The sequence below is a fragment of the Callorhinus ursinus genome, unplaced genomic scaffold (genome assembly GCF_003265705.2).
Source record: "Callorhinus ursinus isolate GAN/ISIS: 27379988/994484 unplaced genomic scaffold, GSC_fseal_2.0 scaffold18, whole genome shotgun sequence".
Lineage (NCBI taxonomy): Eukaryota > Metazoa > Chordata > Mammalia > Carnivora > Otariidae > Callorhinus > Callorhinus ursinus.
Window position 1 is genome coordinate 9270625 of NW_027397080.1, and position 23215 is coordinate 9293839.

At 37.1% G+C, this 23215-nt stretch overlaps 1 protein-coding gene across 4 annotated transcripts in view; it reads right to left on the reverse strand.

Annotated features, from left to right (window-relative positions):
* Positions 1-23215, reverse strand: part of AGO3 (argonaute RISC catalytic component 3) — a 134344-nt gene that overhangs the window by 82403 nt on the left and 28726 nt on the right. For 2 of the 4 annotated variants that reach the window (XM_073902917.1, XM_025856675.2), the window contains 3 exons: positions 6462-6582; positions 1608-1816; positions 632-768 (listed from right to left, as the gene is read on the reverse strand). In XM_073902917.1, the coding sequence (XP_073759018.1) occupies positions 632-768; positions 1608-1816; positions 6462-6582 (467 nt within the window). Of the gene's footprint in view, positions 1-631; positions 769-1607; positions 1817-6461; positions 6583-10229; positions 10251-13259; positions 13325-23215 lie in introns of those variants that run through there. The other 2 variants (XM_025856676.2, XM_073902918.1) reach the window with 2 other exon arrangements.

Consider the following 23215-nt stretch of genomic DNA (forward strand, 5'->3'; position numbering starts at 1 on the left):
AAGAAAACACCCATTTTTTTTTTTTAGAGGTACATACTATAGTAGTAGAGACAAAATAACTTGCTATCTGGGATTTGACTTAGAGGAGTAAATGTAGAAAGTTTAAGGAAAGGTGGAAAATTCTTGACAGTTTGCACACAGGTGGCAGTTTATCATACTATTCTCCCTACTTTTATATATGCTCAAAAATATTTGAGCCAAAAATGAGAATGCAATTAACACCACTATAAGCATCAGTAGTAGGTATAACACCTGGGGTCACCATGATCAACAGACTACTTTTCCTTTAAAACATGTATTTCATAATGAAATACTGACTTAAAAGTTAAAAGGACAAAAGTGAGATTGTTCAGATAATCATGTCAAGGCTTTTATATATGCTTTAATGTGCTTACTTCATGCTCAGTAGCATTCCAGGACAACTTCTGTGTAAAGGCTTTCTAAACAAAATGTAATAAAAACACAAAGGTTTTTCAACTCTGTCTTAATATGTGTCCAAATATTACTTCCAAGACACCAGTACATATAATTATATATAAACTGCACACATACACACACACACACGCACAGACGCATGCGTGCAATACAGGAATCGACTACCCAATACAGAATATTGTTTTAGTTCCCTTACCATCAATATTAAGCATCATTTTCCACATGGCAGGTCGAACAGATTGATGGAATCCAAACCATACTTCCCTGCCCCCTCCCAGGGGGTGGTCATATCCTTCTGGAGCTGAGAAAAAGGAACGCCCCACAGGCGTATATCTACAAAAATTAAAATGTCATGTTCAGTCCTTTCCTTCCCATATAGGTATTTAAATTTGCAGAACAGGTGAGTCTAGAGCACATAAACTTAATTTATTCTAATGATGCTTATCATTAGGAATATATGAAACTAAATATTTTCCAAATTTGTGAAAGCAGAAAGCAGCCATTCTAAATGAAAAACAAAACCAAAACAAAAACCATCAGCATCCTTTACTGAAATTCTATCATCCTTAAACTAATGTTAGTTTGGTTAAGAATAAATTTTATTTAAAATACTTTCTTAGAAACAGATGAAAAGAAACACCAGTTCCAACCTTAGGAAATGCTAAAGAGTAAATAAATATTGATTGAAAGGTTATTTGTATAAATGTGTTTCCAAAATATATTTTTCTTTAAAAAGACACACTGATCCTATATAGGCACACAAATACAAACATACACTTGTGAGGTGATAGTGTGATTAAGAGAGTAGCAATTTCAACACAAACTGATATTATTGTATAAACAACGAAATTACCTTTAGAACAAGGGGACTTAACTAAATATGTCAGTTATCCAAGATTTACAGCTTCTAAGATAAAGGTTAGACATTTCTCTAAAAGGTATCCACACTAGAACAGCTACCTTAATGATCTGCATTCACTTTCAAAAATCAGAATTTTTTTCTGTAACTTACTTCTTCTGTCAATCAACTTTTATGCATGCTATTCTTTAAATGAAGGAATGAAAACATACAACATGTGAAGGTTAATCAAAGGAGGCTTGCACAACCCACTCTTGGGAAGAAAGCCTTCACATTGAAAATCTAAAAAGGAGAGAAAGCCAGAAGCACCCACTTCATGGAGGGCAGATGTCGTAGCACCACATCAACGGCATGGACAGGATTAGTGCTGATTGGCTTGTCTAATTCCAGTGGCTCAGGCAAGGTCCGTCCTGTCAGTACTTCGTGTAGTAGGTGCCAACTCACCCGAGAGACAAATTTAATCGACACCTTGAAAGGTCGATCTTTTCCACCTTCCCCAGGTAAAGTAACATCTAAATCTACCTGTTGATGGGGAAATAATCAATTGATAAGTTGAAAAAGATAAGAATAATTATTTTTAAAAGATATTTAAGAAAAAACAGAGGAAATATAAAAAACCAACCTCAATGCTAAATCAATAATCTCCGTTATACTGTTAAGCAAAAAAAAACAAAGTACACAAGATTACAAATAGTATGCCATCTTTTGTGTGAAAAAGGAGAAAATGGGAAAATATACATATATTTTATTTCTGCAAAAAGAAACACAAGAAGCATGAACCAGAAACAAACTGGTTACTTTCAAAGGATGGGAAGAAACAGACTGGAAGAAATAAAGGAGGAATAACAATACTGAGTATATTTTTCAGTATAGTTTTGATTTCTGGAACCATATTAAATAAAGCTTTTTTTTTTAAAATAAAGTTTTATCAGTTAAAAAATTAAAAATAAAATCAAGAAGGATGAAGTGAAAAAATTAAAATATAAACAAAATCAAATGAAACCAAATGTGTTTCAAATGAATAACCTAACCACACTGAAAGAAGGGGAAAAAAGAAAACATTAATGCAAGGAACTCTTGAACACAGTATACTGAATATATTCTCAGTTGGGAGTGTGGAGGAGAGGTGGGTGGTATGGTGTAGCAATTCTGAAAGGATTTTATAAATGTTTTATAAATTGAACAAATGAGAAAAGGCAGTGATGTTTTGAGGTTCAAAAAAGGAAGATACAAATATGCAATGTGGGGAGCAGAGGAAGAATCCTGGGGGGATAAACTGAAACTTGAAGGATCAGTTTGAACTCATGATTTCCTATATATATATATATATAGTATATTACACAATAAGTAGTACTTGTATAGGATACTTATTATGGTAGGTTCACTATATGACACACAATATTTATTATATATTGTCTCTTTTATTTGCTTATTTATATATTTTTATTTCCAATCTCTGTCCATTTTAGAAACACGTATACCTCAGCAGCATGAATACATACACAGATTTTGGTTTCTAAGTTGCATCCCCCAACTAAAAGACACCATTGTTCCCTTGAGAAAGGGCCAGTTGCATGGCTGCAGCAGGGAAAACATAAGAGGAGCCTGGATCATCTTGTGCCAGAAAGTAAGGAAGTACTCAAAAAAAGTGTGTAGTATAAAAAGGAAACAGGAACCAGCTTAAAGGGGCTCCCAATGGCCAAATCGGGGACAACTGGGGCAGTGAAATAAATAAGGATAAATAAATTAGGGAAAAGAAAATGCTCTCCGTTACAGTCAATCTAACTAATAAATGTAGAAAGAATGACAGAATTAGAAAATCACCATTACTACATAGTAATAATCCTTCCAAGCAAGAATCATCAATTACTTAAAAATCTAATGAGAACAGGATCCTTAAAGTATCTCCTATATCTGGGAGCCTGGGTGGCTCAGTTGATTAAGTGACCAACTCTTCTTGATCTCGGCTTGGGTCATGATCTCAGGGTGGTGAGACTGAGCCTGCATAGATAGGGTGCCCTGCAGCAGGGAGTCTGCTTGAGATTCTCTCTCTCCCTCTGCCCCCCACCCCCTGGCTCGCACTCTCTCTCTAAAATAAACAAATTTTTAAAATCTTAAAAAAAAAGTATTTCTCCCATCAAAATTAAAAACTTTTCAGGGGCGCCTAGGTGGCTCAGTAGGTTAAGCATCCGGTTCTTAAGCTCAGCTCAGGTCTTGATCTCAGTCAAGGTCGTCAGTTCAAGCCCCATGTTGGGCCCCACCCTGGGTGTGGAGCCTACTCAAAAAACAACAACAACAAAAAAACCAAAAATACTTCTGTGCATCAGAGGACATGATCAACAAAGTGAAAAGGCAACCTACAAAATGTGAGAAAATATTTGCAAATCATGTATCTGATAAGAATATATAAAGAATCCCTAAAACTCAACAACAACTAATCCCAATTAAAAAAATGGGCAAAGGATGAAGATACACAAATGAGCTCATGAAAAGATGCTCAACTCACTAATCATTAGGGAAATGCAAATCAAAACCATAGTGAGATATAATCTCACACCCATTAGGATGGTTACAATCAAAAAACCCTCAGAAAACAACAAGTTTTGGCAAGGGTGTAGAGAATTTGGAACCCCTGTGCACTGCTGATGTGCAAGTAAAATGGTACAGCCACTGTGGAAAACAGTATGGTGATTTCTCAAAATGTTAAAAATAGAATTACTACTTATACACAAAAGAACTGAAACCAAGAACTGAAAGAGATATTTGTACATCTATCTTCACAGCAGCATTATTTGTAATAGCCAAAAGGCGTTCATCAACAGATGTATGGATAAATAGAATGTGGTATATACATGCAACAGAATATTATTCAGCCTTAAAAAGGAAGGAAATTCTGACACATGCAACAACACGGATGAATTTTGAGGACATAAGGCTAAGTGAAGTAAGTCACAAAAACACAAATATTGTATGATTCCACTTAGATGAGGCAGAGAGTAGTCAGAGAGACAAAAGGCAGAAGGGTGGCTGCCAGGGGCTGAGGGGAGGGGAAAATGGAGACTTAGTATTTCATGAATACAGTTTCAGTTTTATAAGATAAAAAGAGTTATGGAGATAGACAGTGGTGATGGTTGTGAATGTACTTCATGCCACTAAAATGTACATTAAAAATGGCTCAGATGCTAAATTTTATGTGTATTTTACCACAATTAAAAATAAAATCTCCTCACAAGCGTAAAGAGAAAAAAGAAAAACTTGACAGGAAAAACCTGGCAGATACTAGCTGGTATTTAACCAAGTGATCAAACTTAATATCACCATTAATGGAACAAATACCTATTAATGTCTCCTGATATGATCCACTGATAAGGAAAGAACACTTGTGTGATTATTTCTGCCAAAAATGCTTAATCAGAATCTAATCAAGAGAAAACCAGACAAACCCAGACTGAGGGACATTCTACAGAACAACTTGTCTGTAATCTTCTACCATGTTAATGTCATGAAAAGAAAAGAAAAAGCCTGGGAAACTGTTCCAGAATAAAGAAGACTAAAAAGATGTGGTAACTTGGGGCACCTGGGTGGCTCAGTAGATTAAGCATCTGACTGTTGATTTCAGCTCAGATCATGATCTCAGGTTTGTGGGATTGAGCCCTGCATTGGGCTCCGTTCTCAATGGGGATCTGTTTGAGAATCTCTCCCTCTCCCTCTGCCTCTGCCCCTCCCCCTCCCTCTGCCTCTGCCCCTCCCCACCCTGCTCATGTGCTCGCTCCCTCTTTCAAATAAATAAAAAAATATGTATTTTTTAAGATTTTATTTATTTATTTGACAGAGAGATAGAGAGTTAGTGAGAGCAGGGACACAAGCAGGGAGAGTGGGAGAGGGAGGAGCAGGCTTCCCGCCAAGCAGGGAGGCCGATGCAGGGCTCAATCCCAGGGCCCTGGGATCATGACCTGAGTCAAAGGCAGACGCTTAACTGACTGAGCCACCCAGGCACCCCTAAATAAATAAATCTTAAAAAAAAAAAAAAGACATATTATCTAAATACAATCATGAACCTAGACTGAATTTTGTACTAGAGGGGGGGAAAATGCTAAAAGTCATCAGTGGAACAAATGACAAAATTGGAATACGGTTGTTGATTAGATAAAAGTATATCGATGAAAAATTTAGTAGAGTGGATAACCGTACTATGATTTTTATCCTTGATCTTAGGAAATAGATATTAAAGGGCATGACACATGCAACCTTCTCTTGAATGGTTCAGGAAAAATTAAGTATGTATGTGTATCTCGCTCTATATAAATATCTATAAACACAACAAAAGAAAGAAAGAATGATAAAACAAATGTGGTAAAAGTTAAGGAACACTAGTGAATCTGGGTAAAAGGTTTACATGAGTTTTTTTTTTTTTTTTAAAGATTATTTATTTATTTGAGAAAGAGAGAGAATGAGAGAGAGCATGAGAGGGAAGAGGGTCAGAGGGAGAAGCAGACTCCCTGCTGAGCAGGAAGCCCGATGTGGGACTCGATCCCCGGACTCCAGGATCATGACCTGAGCCGAAGGCAGTCGCTTAACCAACTGAGCCACCCAGGCACCCTACATGAGTTCTTTAATTCTTACAACTTTTCGGTATGTTTAAAATTATTTCAAGGGATGCCTGGGTGGCTCAGTGGGTTAAGCATCTGCCTTCGGCTCAGGTCATGATCCCAGGGTCCTGGGATTGAGCCTCACGTTGGGCTCCCTGCTGAGCAGGGAGTCTGCTTATCCCTCTTTCTCTCCCTCTGCCCCTCCCTCTCCCCTGTTCTCTCTTCTCAGATAAATAAATAAAATCTTAAAAAAAAACTGGAAAAAAAATACAATTTCAAAATAAAAAGATAAATAATACACTCTTATGTATATATGGACTATAATAAAATGGTATTGTGGGGTGCCTGGGTGGCTCAGTTGGTTGAGTGTCCGACTCTTGGTTTAAGCTTGAGTCAGGATCTCAAGGTCATGGGACCGAGCCCTGTGTCAGGCTCTATGATAGGTGTGGAGCCTGCTTGAGATCCCCTTCCCCAACTCAATCTCTCTCTCAAAAAAATAAAAATGTAAATAAACAAAAATAAAAAACAAAGGGAGATATTGCAAAAGAATAGCTTTTCAGTAAAGGAATGCATCTTACCCCAGTAGTTGCCACAGGAAGTGGATTGGCTGTGTAAAGGCTTCTTTTTCCATCATAAACTGGTCTACGGTCCCCAAATATAGTCACTTTAAAATGCTGAACCATTGAGTCAACCACCTCCCTAAAAAAGAGAAAAAATACATTCACATAATCCTCTGCATGATGAAATACAAAATACAAAATAAAGTAATTCTTGCACTATTTAAAGCTGCCAAAATTCTAAAAGACAGTCATACTGATAAAGATATTGCTTTCAGGATCATACCTTAGGATACCAGAAAGACTGATTTCTGGCAAGGCATATGAATTTCACAAAAGGCATAAAAGAATGAATCCAGTGAATTACCTAATCATTCTGGGCCTCAGTAAAACTGCAAAATACTATCCTTAGAAAATGATCCTAAATCCCTCACCATCTCTGAGCACTACCTGACACATGCACTTCTCTATCAAAGAGTTTGATGCTCTTCACTCCGTGCTCAAATACCACCTAGTACATATATCTACTAGAACATTTACTACACTGTATTATAATTATTGTATACTTCACTTATACTAGACTGTGAGATTCCTGAGGGCAATAAACACACATTACACCCCCAATCCTTTTCAACCCTTTCCCCATCCTTAAAATATTATCTAGCCAGTAAGAATATTCCAAAACCTGTTTTCCCCCAGTAAACATTTTTGTCCAATATATACTTACGTGGAAAGACAGTCTTTTACATTAAAAAAATTAGACTATAGTGAGAATAATACAAAATATCCACAAATCAACATTTATTTTTATACACACATTACTTGTAAAAGCAGTGGAAAGGTATCTAGAAGGATATGTACCAAATAGATACAGTGGTTACCTCTGGTGAGAGGAATGAAGAACAATTTTTTATTTTATCTAAATAATCTAAATATATTATGATGAGAGTATACTTATATATTACTGGTATAATTTACAATACATTTAAAAGAATGGGGAAAAAATTCAATTCTAGCCTATGGGTAGGTAGGAGAAAAAGGAGAAAAAGACATTCTCTGATACAAAATAATTGAACTGACTTGATACTTAAGAGCAATTTTCTACATGCTCAAAATTTCTATTTTTCCTCTTCTTCAATTTCACTTTGCTGAAACTATTTAAATCAAGATCAAGCCTCTTTTAGAGTAAATTTTACAAAAAAGATTTGACTCACATCCATTTTTACATACAAAACAAATTTTCAAAATTTTCTGCCATTTACAATTTTCTTCTGCAGCCGTTATCATCAAGTCCAGTTTCTTAGGTGAAACTTTACAGATCTAATTTGTCAGAATGTTTTGACTATTTTGTCATTTTTACTCAACAGTAAATTGGTATAACTTTAAGCTTACCAAATCCTGGCAACCCAATCAAACCACTCTAAAGATCAAAATGGTTGGAGATTAAAATAGCTGTGCTAAAACAACTTAGGGATAAAAAATGTTCTGTTTCGATATCTAGCACATTATATTCTTCATGAATGTTCTAACAGTGGACAATCTACCTCAATAAACTGCTAGAACCTCCAATGGAATCTAAAGCTGAATTCAAATTATCTCCCCCATGTTTTCTGGTTATCCTATTTGTTGCTCCTCTTTATTGGGGCCTCCCTCTCCCCATTTACCCAGATTCAAAACCTGGCTCACCTCTTCATCCAATTAGTTACTGACCTCACCTCTGCAGTATTTCTCACATTAGTCCTTTACTTTTCATTCCCAATTACCACCATGCTAAATTATAACCTCATGTTCCAGTACCTGGATTATTTTAAGTCTCTTGTTTTTTATGCCTTTAATCTTTTCTTCTCCAACCCAACTTACATATCACTGCCAAATGAGTCCCCAAACCCCACTTTTATGTCCCAGACAAAAAAGTTAATCATACTCCTCGATTCATGGTTTATTTTAACCATTCATCTGTATGAAACCTCTCTTCTTTCTTTCCACCTCCATTTCCTAAGCTCTCTTCTTCCCAATAAGTTATTTCTTCTAATGTGTCTGATGAACATCCTTCTGTTTGCTTATATTCCCACCTTTATCTAGGTTTTTAAAATGTATTCATATTTCTGTGGGACACGTGGTTCATTGTTTCTGATTGATGCAAAGTACTCCATATGTTGTCTATCCATTCACCCAACAATGCAGACTTTAACTGCCAGCCACCAAAAACAATGGGGTAATGCAGCATCTCTTACTATACCCCTTTATGGACTTGTGTGAGAATTAATCTCTGGTTATATGCCCAGGAATGAAAATGTTAGGTCCAAGTGAATTTTATCAACCAAATGATGAAGAACTGCCAAACTGCTCTCCAGAGTGGCTATACAATCTACATTCCTGGAGGTTCCTATTTCCCCATATCCCAGACATGATTTGGTATTATCCAGCTCTACTTTGCATTTTTTGCTAGCCTAGCAGGTAAAACTAAAATTTTATTTTAATTGGGATTTCTATTACTAATGAATTTGAGCATTCCTTCATGTGCCTGTTTCTTTTGTTAATTCCCTCTTGTTTCCTTTGCTCATTTTTCTACTGGGGCCCCAGCCTTCTTGTTGAATTGAAGGAGTTTCTCTGATAGCCTGATAGTCCAGATATTAATTTATTAACAGGTTTAGTTACTGCAAATATCTTCCAAATGTTATCTGCCTGTTAACAATATCTATGTATTTATCGAACTGAAATCTTTAATATTGTATCTTCAAATGAATCATTTTTCACCTTATGATTTCATGCCTTTTTTTTTTTTAAGATTTTATTTATTTATTTGACAGAGAGACACAGCGAGAGAGGGAACACAAGCAGGGGGAGTAGGAGAGGGAGCAGCAGGCTTCCTGCTGAGCAGGGAGCCCGATGCGGGGCTCGATCCCAGGACCCCAGGATCATGACCTGAGCCGAAGGCAGACGCTTAACGACTGAGCCACCCAGGTGCCCCATGGTTTCATGCTTTTGAGCCCTGCATCAGGCTCTCTGCTCAGTGGGAAGTCTGTTTGTCCCTCTCCCTCCGCCCCTCCCCCTCCGCCCATGCTCTGTCTCTCACTTTCTCTCAAATAAATAAAATCTTAAAAAAAAGAGAATTACTTTCCTAATACTAAATCACAGTGTTTTATCAACTATAGTTTTGTCTACATATAGTTATTTATATAGTTTTATATCTACCTATAGTTATCTATCTATATATAGTTTTATCTATATTATTTTGGCCATTAATCCATCTGAGGTCTTTCTTTATAAACAGTGTTATATAAAGACTCTTTTATTTTTCTCCATATAGTAAACCAGTGGTCCCACACTGCCTACTAAATAGTCTATACATAACCAGTCAATTTAAAATGGCATTTTTTGGGATGCCTGGGTGGCTCAGTTGGTTAAGTGTCCGACTCATGATCTTGGCTCAGGTCTCGATCTCACGGTCATGACTTTGAGCGCAATGTTAAAATAAAATAAATCAAATGCCATTTTTATCTTATAAGTTCTCAACATATAAATGAATCTGGCTCTTGAGTCTCTATATTGTCCCAGTGGCCTGTCTGTTCTTAAATAAGTATCGTATGTTTTCACAATTACTGAAGTGTTTTATAATACTGTAACACGGGGCAGGGCAAGTTCCTTTTCTTTTTCTAAGTTAACTAGGACATTCACAGAAACTTTTAATCAGAATAAACTTCTAAAGTGGTCCCCCCAAACTATCAATACCATACAACAAAAGAAATATATCTAGTGTTCTACATATAGTAAATAAGAATAAAATACCTGTTAATTAAGAAGCCCTCAAATTATACGTACTTGGGAGACACTGTTAGTATGCTAAAAACAAATGAGCATGTTAAATGTTACTAAACACTACAATAATGAACTCAATGAAGATGAAATATAATGGGGCAATTGTAAAATCTAAACATTTCTGTTTAAAAAGCTCAACTGCAAAAAGAACAGATTAGAGGATGTGAACTTACTCCCTGCTTTTGTGGAAAGGGGCTTTAGGTGACTCTTAAGTCCAGAATGAGCTAATAGTGGGATGTAGCTTCCTCAAAATTAAAAAAATTAGGTTGCACATATTTAAGTGCTCAGTATAAAGCATGTAACCATCCCATCATATTATATAGTCATTTCACATTCTGAAGTACTCTGTTCAATTTGGAAAAATTTAAGACCCTAAAAAAATGAAACATAACCAGATAGAAAATTTTTTTTCTAATTTTTTTTTTCTGATAGAAATTCATGTAACATGAGTAAAAATAAACCAAACTAAGGACTTCAAGTCTGGAATAGGAAAGACTCAAAGAAAACTAGAGAAGCCTCCGGGTATTTTGATGGACTGTCATATTGTTTTTTTTTTTAAAGATTTTATTTATTTGACAGACAGAGACACAGCGAGAGAGGGAACACAAACAGGGGGAGTGGGAGAGGGAGAAGCAGGCTATCCGCTGAGCAGGGAGCCCAATGTGGGGCTCGATCCAAGGACCCTGGGACCATGACCTGAGCCAAAGGCAGGCACTTAACTGAGCCACCCAGGCACCCTCATATTGTTGAACTAAGCAGAAAATCTACCTTGTATGAAAGGACAGAATTAGGACAGAACTCACAAATAACTGGAAAGATACAAGGAGCTAGACTTGGAGCAAAAATTTCCCACCAGAATTATTCACAAGTGGATTATACTATCTTATAGAGTACCTAAGGTCATCCTTGCTAGAACAGCTCAAGGAGCAGTTATGTCATGGAAGATACCAACTAGAAGATGCCAACCAGAAGGCTGAGATGAATAATCTCTGCAATCCCCTCTAACAGTAAAATCTAAATAGAATACCGAATAATGAAACACTGCAGATTTTATCATGGCATCAGATATAAAAACTTCTTTATGAATAATTACACTAAACACTGAACTCAAACTCTCAGAGCCTTAATAGAATGGTGTTAGAATTCTATATACACTGGGCAATTCTAACATTATATTACTTTTAAATGCACAACTGCTAAGACCTATGTTTCAAAGGGAAACATAGGCTAGAATCAGCTTTTCTAAGGACCATCATTTATTATCATGTCTCTTTAATTTCTCACTAAGATGATGTAACTGATATATTTAAAGGTTTTTTTTTTTTTAATTTATTTAACAGAGAGAGAGAGAAAGCAAGAGAAGGAACACAAACAGGGGGAGTGAGAGAGGGAGAAGCAGGCTTTTCACAGAGCAGGGAGCCTGATACAGGGCTCGATCTGATCCCAGGACTCTGGGATCATGACCTGAGCCAAAAGCAGATGCTTAACAACTGAGCCACCCAGGCGCCACCATATTGTTTTTTTGTTTTTTTTTAAGATTTTATTTATTTATTTGAGAGAGAATGAGAGATAGAGAGCACAAGAGGGAGGAGGGTCAGAGGGAGCAGCAGACTCCCCGCTGAGCGGGGAGCCTGATGTGGGACTCGATCCCAGGACTCCAGGATCATGACCTGAGCCGAAGGCAGTCGCTTAACCGACTGAGCCACCCAGGCGCCCCATATTTAGAGTTTTAATGAAACTTCAGTATGCAAGTTAAGAAAATGACAAATCAAGGAACTGCAAATTTTCACTTGTTATCTCAAAAGATACCGTGACAAAGGGTAATATATTAGAATGTTCATCAGGCAGGAATGTGGAACTAAAGAAAAACTCTAAAATGGTAATTTAGTCATCTATTCAGCGACAGCAGCAAAGGTGCTCACGGTATTATGAAGAAAATTTGAATTGGGAAATTGTCAATTTGAGAAACCTTTACATGTGCTAACATAAGCACTGGAAGAGAAGTAAGTAGACATGAATTTTTAGTCCCACTCTGCCACTAGGTTGTTGTGAAAGTTACCTTGCCTCTCTGACTTTAGTTCCTTCATCAATAAAAATGGGATAATAGTCTCTGGGCTGTTACAGGGACCATATGGGATATTAATGAAAGTACTTTGGGGGGAAAAAGCAAATATATATGATACTATTTTTATATAAAAATTTAAGCATAATTATCTCACAAATATACTTCAAGACTATACTGAAATATTGAAGTCTTCCAAACAACAAACAGATACACCACAATGTATTAGTATCAAAGTAAATTAATACAGAGACTAAATTCTGGTAATTGACATAAACTGTGAACTGAATTTTCTATGTCACAGTTGTGGAACTGTCTTTGTCTTAGGTGCAGTTGTTTTTTATTATAACAATGGGGGAGAATCCTTTGATCTTTTGTTCAAATGTAGAAATTTTAGCACAACTTTTTTTTTTAAGATTGTATTTATTTGACAGAGAGAGAGACAGCAAGAGAGGGAACACAAGCAGGGGGAGTGGGGAAGGGAGAAGCAGGCTTCCCACTGAGCAAGGAGCCCGACATGGGGCTCGATCCCAGGACCCTGGGATCATGACCTGAGCTGAAGGAAGCCGCTTAACCAACTGAGCCACCCAGGCGCCCCTTAGCACAACATTTAAGTGTATACTGTAGTTAAATTACAATTATCAAAATACGCAAAATATTTTAACTTCTAAAGCAGTATTTAGGAAAGCAATTTGGGAAAGAAAATCTGAGTAAATGGGGATAAGAACTTGTAGCCAATCTTTAGTAGCTTCCTTTGACTAAAGACCTTGGTCTGAGAAGGAAAGAATTCTTGCAGAGTATAATATGATGCATTTTTGTAGAACTTCGGGATACAATTTAAAAATCCTTAAGAATATCTGGCGATTACTACAAAAATGGAACCTACCTGAGTACATTAGGTTTTACAAAGGGCTACAGCCTACCTTTCCCACTCTTACCTCAACCACCACTTCCTACATTCTGGTACCAAGTCTTTTGACTCCATCATGCTCTGGTGCACAGACTGTAAAGTAAAATTTAATATTGGTTTCAGTAAGTTCCACTTTACCACCTGACTCATGCAGCAGAAAAATGGTAGGAGAGGGAAATTTTAATGTAAAAAGAAGAAGAAATTATTTTCATTAATTGTTCTATATGCTCATAGAGACCCACCTTCATCTCATTTCTAGTTATTGCTTATTCTCTGCTCCCAAAAGGAAGAATGGGAAATATTTTAGTTGATACGAGAAGACATGGAACAATATTTTCCCCTGAAAGTGACTATTCACATTAGTTAGTATTCATAGCTACAATACATTAATCTGTCACTATAGTATAGACAGAAAGAAGGAAGACTGCGAAGGTATAACAAGATGGTAAAATCACCCAGAGGCGGCTTATAAAACACAACTAAAACGGCTGGCAGTCTCTCCTTGTATCCTTCCAACCTTGAATTTATCTTCAGAACTCTTCAATAAGTAACAGAGAAGGTAGCCAATGAATACTTTTGCATCAAGATAAAGTTTAAAAGACACAGAGTACAGAAGAAAGGCATTATATACTTTAGATAAAATTTTTAGTATTTTATAATATAAAATCTGTAATACACCAGAGCATTCTACTAAAAACTACCTTCAAATCACTTAACATGGGTATGAATTCTTTCATAATTTTATATAACTACACTTGCTAATCCAGTGGAGTAAACATTCCTAGTAATCACAGATAACTGACAGATTACTTTAGATTGAGAAATCATTTTTTAACTCAATCTGGCTTACACTAACAACTCTATTCTAGAACACTTCTCCTTTAGGCCACCACTGACTTCTTAAAAGACATGGTCTCTTTTCAGCTTTTACATCCCGGCTTCTTTTAGCATTTGCCACTGTGATCAATCCTTGAAAATCATGACCCTTTCTTTACCTTCTCTGAAACAGCTTATACTTTGTCCGGTTCTCCTACTTTTCCAATCTAAGTGTCTTCACTGGCAAAACTGAAAACAACAGTATCCCCAGAGATCCATTCTCAATCTTCTTATCTTGACTCTGCTCACCTTCCCTAGCTTTTAACTATCACGTATATGCTGACACATCTCAAATCTTAATCTCTATCTTGACTTATTTCCTGAGCTCTAAGCACTTATTTCCAATAATCTACTGAACCTCTCTACTTTGATGTTTCTTATACAATTCAACCTCCAAATATCCAAAACAGAAAATAAAAAACTTGGTCCTTTCACCATCTATATTTCTGTTAAAGCCATCACTATTGCACAAACTAGGAACAATGAAGCCATTCTTCTCTCTTCCCTTTCCCTCCACAGCTAAATTATTCATTCTTCTAAATGTTACATCTAAAGCTCTTCCTTCATCCCCACTGCCACTGCTGGTAGTTAAGTCTTAGAAAACACTACCTCTAATCTAGAAAAGTACGTATCAGAGATGCTATGGGATATGCTAGAGTATGAGGGGAAAAAGTAAGTATTTATATTTAATTTTCATCTAATAATGAGAAATTAAGATTTACTAACATTCATGAATATGGATTGACACTGAGGTCTTCACTTAGCCCATGTCAGATGATCAGATGTAACATATGGTGCACCAGGAACCCTAAGAGAATAATAGGACTTCTGCAACATGTAAGAGTTAACAATGTACTGCAGCAACATTGTATGGTAGATGTTAACTACACTTGTCTTGATGAGCACAGCAGAACACATAGAATTGTCAAATCACTATGTTGTACATTTAAAACTAATATAACATTGTATATCAACTATATTTCAAGTTAAAAAAAAAGAATCAACAGTGGCACTCTCATTCATTCATTTTTAGCATGTTGCTACTTATTTCAGTTCAAGTGTGTGGCATATATTCTATCAGGTTTTTGGCACATGAACCTGAAATTTTCAAATTATTAAATATATTTTTAAATAGTTTATTTCAAAATATTGTTTCCTGCCTTTAATTTTTCTATAGTTATAATATGTTAGAATAGTGGTACATTTCTATAAATTTAAAACCTTTAAATGTGTGCATATACATTTATTTATCTATTTATTGTTCAGTCCATGGTCAAACATACTTTAACTAATGGGGGTGAGTAATCAAAGATTTGAAGACCACTCATCTAGACTACTGCAAACAGCCTTCCCAGTGTTCTTCAGAACTACGGTCTTTCTCTTTTTTTTTTTTTAATTTAAAAGATTTTACTTATTCATTTGAGAGAGAGAGTGAGAGAGAGGGAGCACGAGCAGGGGGAGGGCAGAGGGAGAGGGTTTAGCAGACTCCCCTCTGAGCAGGTTGCTGGACGCGGGGTTAGATCCCAGGACCCTGAGATCATGACCTGAGCCAAAGGCAGACGCTTAACCAACTGAGCCCCCCAGGTGCCCCTGGTCTTTCTCTTTTCTAATTCATTTGCCACACTGCCATTAGTTATGCTTTTAAATACAGATGTTCCTCATGTGCTCAAAGCCTCCAGTGGCTCTCCACTGTTTCTGAATTCACAAGCCTTAGTATGGATTTGAGACCCTTTGTTGGGGTGCCTGGGTGGCTCAGGTGCTTCAGTGTCCAACTCTTGATTTTGGCTTGGGTCATAATCTCAGGGTTGTGAAATCCAGCCCCGTGTCTGGCTCCATGCTCAGCAGAGACTCTGCTTGAGATTCTTTCTCTCCCTCTCCCCTCCCCACCCCCATTCTCTCTTCCTCTCAAATAAATAAATAAATAAATAAATCTTAAAAAAAAAAAAGACCCTTCATAAGCTACTCTATTCATACTGGCCTATTTCTGTTACAAACATGTCATGATTCTGCAATGTCCACTCTATATACATTATTCTTTCTTCTCTGTTCTACTATTTAGTTCAGATACCACATCATATATCCCATCTTCCTAACTAAAAGCAGGAATCATTGCTCTTTCATCACAGCACATAATGCATATCTCACAGAACTTGTCATTACATACAGATTATGAAATCTCTAGCAGGGATCGATCTTATTTACCTTGTTATCTCCTAGCACCGTACCTGATACAAAAAAGGGGCACCAAAAGTTAAATAGTTAATGAAAACATAGGGAAGATGCTAAAATGATATTTGAATTTTAAAAGTTATTGCAGAATTTAAAATTTTAATTCCAGTCAGGGTCCACAGACTCTTTAAATCCAGTACCAAACAGCATTCTACCTTGGTATAACCATTTGGTATATCAAGATAACTGGTTTGAATTGATTTAACTCAATGTAAGAAAAAAGTAAAAAAAAAAAAAAAGAAAGAAAAAGAAAAAAGTAGAGCAGACTAAAAATAAGCAAATCATGCTACATCCAAAACAATACTATACAGCTATTACTATAATTTAAATCCACACAAATGGATAGATGTTAGGAACAAACCCTACCTATTAGCCCCTGATGTTTAGGAACATATTTATTTGTAAAAGTATCTTTGAACTTCAAATAATTATAGAAATACTAGCTAGAAGACTACTATGAATTTATTTAGATGCTACTTAAAAGAATTTTTGAAATTTAAAATAATCACCATCTGTTAGCTTTCCTATCTTCCAACTCATTAACTAACAAGGAAAATAAAACTTTCTTATTGACTGACATATACTAAGACAGCTAAATACTCAAAACTACACTGTTTGATTTTCACCAGCAGTGTTTTCTGGGTTATATTTTGTAAAGCATTTTAATCAGAAGTATACTCCTCTACAGGTATGACACCAAAAGGACAACTGGCAAAATAAAAAATTAAATGTTCTTATTCAAAATAAAAAATATGTTTCAAAAGACACCATCAAGAAAGTGAAAGGCAACAGGCAGAAAGAGAGAACATTTTTACACATCATTACATCTGATAAGGGACTTTTAACTATACCTATAAAGAATTCCTATAACTCAATAACAAAAAGACAAATTATCCAACTTAAAAATGGGCAAAGGACTTGAATAGACATTTCTCCAAAGATATACAAATGGCCAATAAGTACATGAAAACATGCCCAACATCAACCATCAGGGAACTGCAAATCAAAATAACAATGAGATACTACCTAAAACTCCTAGGATGGCTATAATAAAAAAAATATATAACAAATAGTGGTAAGGATATGGAGATGCTTGAATCATCATATACTGCTAGTGGGAATGTAAAATGATGCAGCCAATTTGGAGAGTCTGGCAGTTCCTCAAAAGTTTAAACAGAATTACCAAATCATTCCACTCTCAGCAATACACCCAAAAGAAATGAAAACACATGTCCACACAAGACCTTATACACATAAATGTACACAGCATTATTCATTACAGCCCAAAGTGCAAAAGACTCACATGTCCATCAACTGATGAATCAATAAACTATCCATACAACAGAATAATATTCAGTATTACTGATACACACTACAATATGGATGAACTTTGAAAACACATCGACTGAAAGAGGTCATTCACACAAATGGCCATGTATTATATGATTCCATTTATATGAAATGCCCAGAAAAGGCAAATCTATAGAGACAATGTACATTAGTGGCTGGCAGGGGTTAGGGGGTGGGGCTGGGGAGGCAATGATGAGTGACTAGTAAGGAGTAATGGGGTTTCTTTCTTCTTCTTCTTCTTTTAAAGATTTTATTTATTCATTTGAGAGAGAGCAAGCACATGAGGAGGGGGGAGGGGCAGAGGGAGATGGAGAAGCAGACTCCCCATTGAGCAGGGAGCCCACTGAAGGGCTTGATGCCAGAACCCTGAGATCATGACCTGAGCCAAAGGCAGCCGCTTAACAGAATGACCCACCCAGGAGCCCATAATGGGATTTCTTTTTCGGAGGATGAAATGTTCTAAATTTTGATTGTGGTGATTGGGGTTGTACGTCATCGCTTTGAACACATTAAAAACCACTGAATTGTACACTTTAAATGAGTGAATTTTATAGTATGTGAATTTCGTATAAATGAAGTTATTTTAAAAAAGTATGTCCCTCTCTTGGCAAATTACCTATTTACAACACTGTGCCAATGACATTCCTAATAACAGCAGAAAGGGAGTCGTTTACAACACTCTGATCTGAGATTTCCAATTAAAAGCCAAAATGGGGGAGAGGGGTGGGGAGATGGGTTAGCCTGGTGATGGGGATTAAAGAGGGCACGTTCTGCATGGAGCACTGGGTACTATGCACAAACAATGAATCATGGAACACTATATTAAAAACTAATGATGTAATGTATGGTGATATAACAAAAAAAAAAAAAAAAAAAGCCAAATGGATTGGGGCGCCTAGGTGGCTCAGTCGGTTTAGAGGCTGCCTTCGCCTCAGGTCATGATCCCAGGGCCCTGGGATCGAGCCCCACATTGGGCTCCCTGCTCAGTGGAGAGCCTGCTTCTCCCTCTCCCTCTGCCTGCCTCTATGCCCACTTGTGCTCTCTCTCTGCCAAAAAAAAAAAAAAAAAATTTTAAAAAAAAAAAAAGCCAAAATGGATTCAATATAGATTTATTTTTTCCTTCTAAAATTCAATCATCTGGGGCACCTGGGTGGCTCAGTCGTTAAGCATCTGCCTTTGGCTCAGGTCATGATCCCAGGGTCCTGGGCTCGAGCCTCACATCAGGTTCCCCACTCGGCGGGAAGCCTACTTCTCCCTCTCCCACTCCCCCTGCTTGTGTTCCCTCTCTTGCACTGTCTCTCTCTGTCAAATAAATAAAACCTTTAAAAAAATAAATAAAATAAAATAAAATAAAATTCAATCATCAGGGGTGCCTGGGTGGCTCAGTCATTAAGCGTCTGCCTTCAGCTCAGGTCATGATCCCGCGGTCCTGGGATTGAGCCCCACATCAGGCTCCCTGCTTGGCGGGAAGCCTGCTTCTCCCTCTTCCATACCCCCTACTTGTGTTCCCTCTCTCACTGTGTCTCCCTCTGTCAAATAAATAAAATCTTTAAAAATAAATAAATAAATAAATAAAATTCAATCATCAGTACTGCATGACAACTGTAATATGCACAAATATTTGGCACTCTATCACAAATTACAATAGTAACAGTAATCATAATAGTACAATTAATGTTTTATTTATAAAAGAAAACTGAACCAAAAAAATTCAAATAGAATCTAATACTATTTCAAGATTCCTTCAAATCTTTATTCATGTTTAAAACAGATCTTGCAGTTATAAAATAATGCTACAACTTTTCCCATGTATCTGTTACTACTTAATGATTTTGAAAAAGTACCTAACAATCTATTTGAGGTTTATCCCCATACATATTTAGCAGTTGGACAAACTAGCATAAAATCTCAAGTTATGGAATTTATATTCTAGGTCATAATAGTTCTAAAAATATTTGGTTTTTAGTTATTAAGATCATTCACTTCTTAAAAACTAGAAACATTTAAAATCTGCTTAACAAACATGTTCTCTTACCAAATGATCATTTTCAATCAAAATTTTATTGGCAAAAAAGGATTACACACAGATACCCTAAAGGGGTAAGAAAAGGACAAAACAAGCAACAGAGAGAAAATCTGAAGTAGAGAAGTTGACTCACAAAATGACTCACAAGCATTTCCTGGGTATTTTGTCCAAGAAAACTCCTCTGACTAAAGTGGAAACTTGTTTGGCTACAACCCATTAGTCTATTATTATGATTAATGCCATGGTGCCAAATATTTGAGCATGTGGCATATGGACAAGAAAAACCTCCTACGTGATTTTTTAAAAAATATTTTATTTATTTATTTGAAAGAGAGACAGCAAGAGCGACAGAACACAAGCAGGGGAAGTGGGAGAGGGAGAAGCAGGCTTCCCGCTGAGCAGGGAGCCCGATACGGGGCTCAATCCCAGGACCCTGGAATAATGACCTGAGCTGAAGGCAGACGCTTAACGGCTGAGCCACCCAGGTGCCCCTACGTGTTGATTTAAATACTGGGGCATTTTAGCCCATAACTGTTTAGCTAATACGGAATAGGAACTGTCAACTTCTATCTAGTTCCTTCTATCTTGTGTAGGAACTGAACCAATTTCAAAAGCCCAGCAACAATTTTAACTGACTAGTTATGTAGTAATATTGCAAAAGGTGAAGATAAAAGCTAGTCTTTTGAAGGAATAAAGGGAATAAGTTTTGCAGATGTTGACATAAAATCAAGTCAATATTATTAACAAAGTAGAAAGATGATTTATGTCCTTTTGAGAGTCTCAAAGAAATCCTGGGGGTCCTATGAAAACTCAGATAAAAGATACAGGATAAAAAATTTCCCTGTGGAAACATCTAAATTACAGATCCTTTACTCCTACTGGCAAACAAGACAAAGCAACCTGAAGACAAAATGTAATTAGGGAAGTCAACAGGATCATAAATTAAAAACCAGAATGTACACACCAACTTATTACATATATTTTTCTCTCAAACTTAACCAATATGTTGAGCATCTACATGTGAAACTTAACACTAATTTTTTTTTAAAGTAGGCTCCATACCCAACATGGGATGTGAACTCATGACCCCAAGATCAAGAGTTGGCTGCTTTATCGACTAAGCCACCCAGATGCCCCAATTACATAATACAGAATAACTCCCTTACCCCTATCAAAAACAAAAAGATAGGAGAAGGAACAAATCTAATACTTTTGTTCTTTCTTAGCTAATATTACTGCCACTGTATTAGTCCCTCAGAATTCCTCTGAAAAACTAAAAGACCCTCCGCTGACATCAGTGTAAGCCCCAAGCCTCCATCTCCATTATTCTCTCAATTCCAACCCATTTGTCTTTATTTTATTTTTAAGATTTTATTTATTTATTTGATAGAGAGAGACACAGTGAGAGAGGGAACACAAGCAGGGGAAGTGGGAGAGGGAGAAGCAGGCTTCCTGGTGAGCAAGGAGCCCGACGCGGGGCTCGATTCCAGGACCCTGGGATCATGACCTGAGCCGAAGGCAGGTGCTTAACGACTGAGTCTTTAAAGCAGTTTTGTTTTCCTAACATTTTCATCATATAATTCTCCTAATTAATAAATAACCTGCAACAATTCTTTACTATATATTGCTAAAATTTGGGGTGATTCTTTTGGGCAGGGCAAAGGGGAAAGGCAGTAATAAGGAATTCAGTTCAGAAATACCTGCCTTAGGGGTGTCTGGGTGGCTCAGTCAGTTAAGCGTCTGACTCTTGGTTCCAGCTCAGGTCATGATCTCAGGGTCGTGAGATGTCATGAGATCAAGCCCCACATCATGTTCCATGCTCCACGCAGAGTCTGCTTGAGATTATTTTCCTCTCCCTCTCCCTACCCCTCTGTTCCTCCTCTCACTTGTGCTAATAAATAAAATCTTATAAAAAAAAGAAATACCAAAAGATAAATATCTGCCTTAGACATTCTATCAATTAAGAGATTTACTTAGATTAATAAATGCCTTTTTTTTTTTTTAAAGTAGGCTCCACATGGAGCCCAGTGTGGGACTGGAACTCATGACTCTGAGATTGAGACCTGAGCTGGTATCAAGAGTCAGATGCTTAAATGACTTGAGATACCCAGGTGCCCCAATAAATGCCTTTTAAAAATGTAAACATCAAACAGAAGGGTCAGGGGGCACCTGGGTGGCTCAGTCAGTTAAGTGTCTGCCTTCAGCTCAGATCATGATCCCAGGGTCCTGGGATCGAGCCCCATGTTGGGAATCCCTGCTCAGCAGGGAGTCCCTTTCTCCCTATACCCCTCCCCTCCTTGCTTGAGTGCACTCGCTCTCACTCTCTCTCTCTCAAATAAATAAATAAAATCTTAAGAAAAAAAGCCCAGAAGGGTCAGGATTATCCTTCAAATTTACATATTAACACCCCAATTTTGAGAAAGAAGAAAAAATGAACTTGAGAGTACAGCATGAAGAGAGGTCCATGTAAGTGGATGATGGCTAGCAGAAAGACAGCCGAGAGAGAGGAAGAAGTCTAAGACCAAGACTAGCCTAGAGACCTCAGGAGAGAAGTGTAGGGCACTGAAAATCTCTATCTAGGCACAGATAGCTCTTTATAATGTCCAGTTCTCTTTCCTGTTCCCTACCATCATACTCATTTCATTTTACTTTTATAAACCTTTCATTCACTCTACTATTATGTGCCAATCATCAAGCTAATATCAGGGCTACAAAGATAATGAAAAAGAGTATTTCTTTTCATAAAGATATTATACTGGGAGAAGAGGGAAGCAACAAGTAACCATAAAACAGTAAAAATACTATTAAAGAAGTGTACACTGAATACTATACGGTCACAGAAGAATGAACTGCCTCTGACTACAGAGTTAAAAAGGTATGTCTTGGGGACAGCTGGGTGGCTCATTCAGTTAAGCGTTTGCCTTCAGCTCAGGTAATGATCCCAGAGTCCTGAGATGGAGCCCCACACTGGGCTCCCTGCTGAGCAGGGAGCCTGCTTCTCCCTCTCCTTCTGCCACTCCCCCTGCTTGTGATCTCTCGCTAATAAATAAAATCTTTAAAAAAAAAAAGCTATGTTTTTTTTTTTAAGATTTTATTCATTTATGTGACAGAAAGAGACATAGCAAGAGAGGGAACACAAGCAGGGGGAGTGGGAGAGGGAGAAGCAGGCTTCCCGCTGAGCAGCGAGCCTGATGCGGGGCTCAATACCAGGACCCTGGGATCATGACCCGAGCTGAAGGCAGACGCTTAATGACTGAGCCACCCAGGTGGCCCAAAAAAGGTATGTCTTGAAAAATAATAGAATAATAGAAGTTTGCCAGATAGACATGGGCAGAGAAGGCATTCCAGATAAGAGCCGCAGAATATAGAGAAGGATACAGATAAGAGCCAAACTAAGCAGAGAATGCTATAGTGAATTTAGGATGTCATTCTGTAGGCCACAGGGAGCTATATTTTATCGTAGGGGATGACCTCAGAAAGAATTTTGCAGTCCACATTAATTA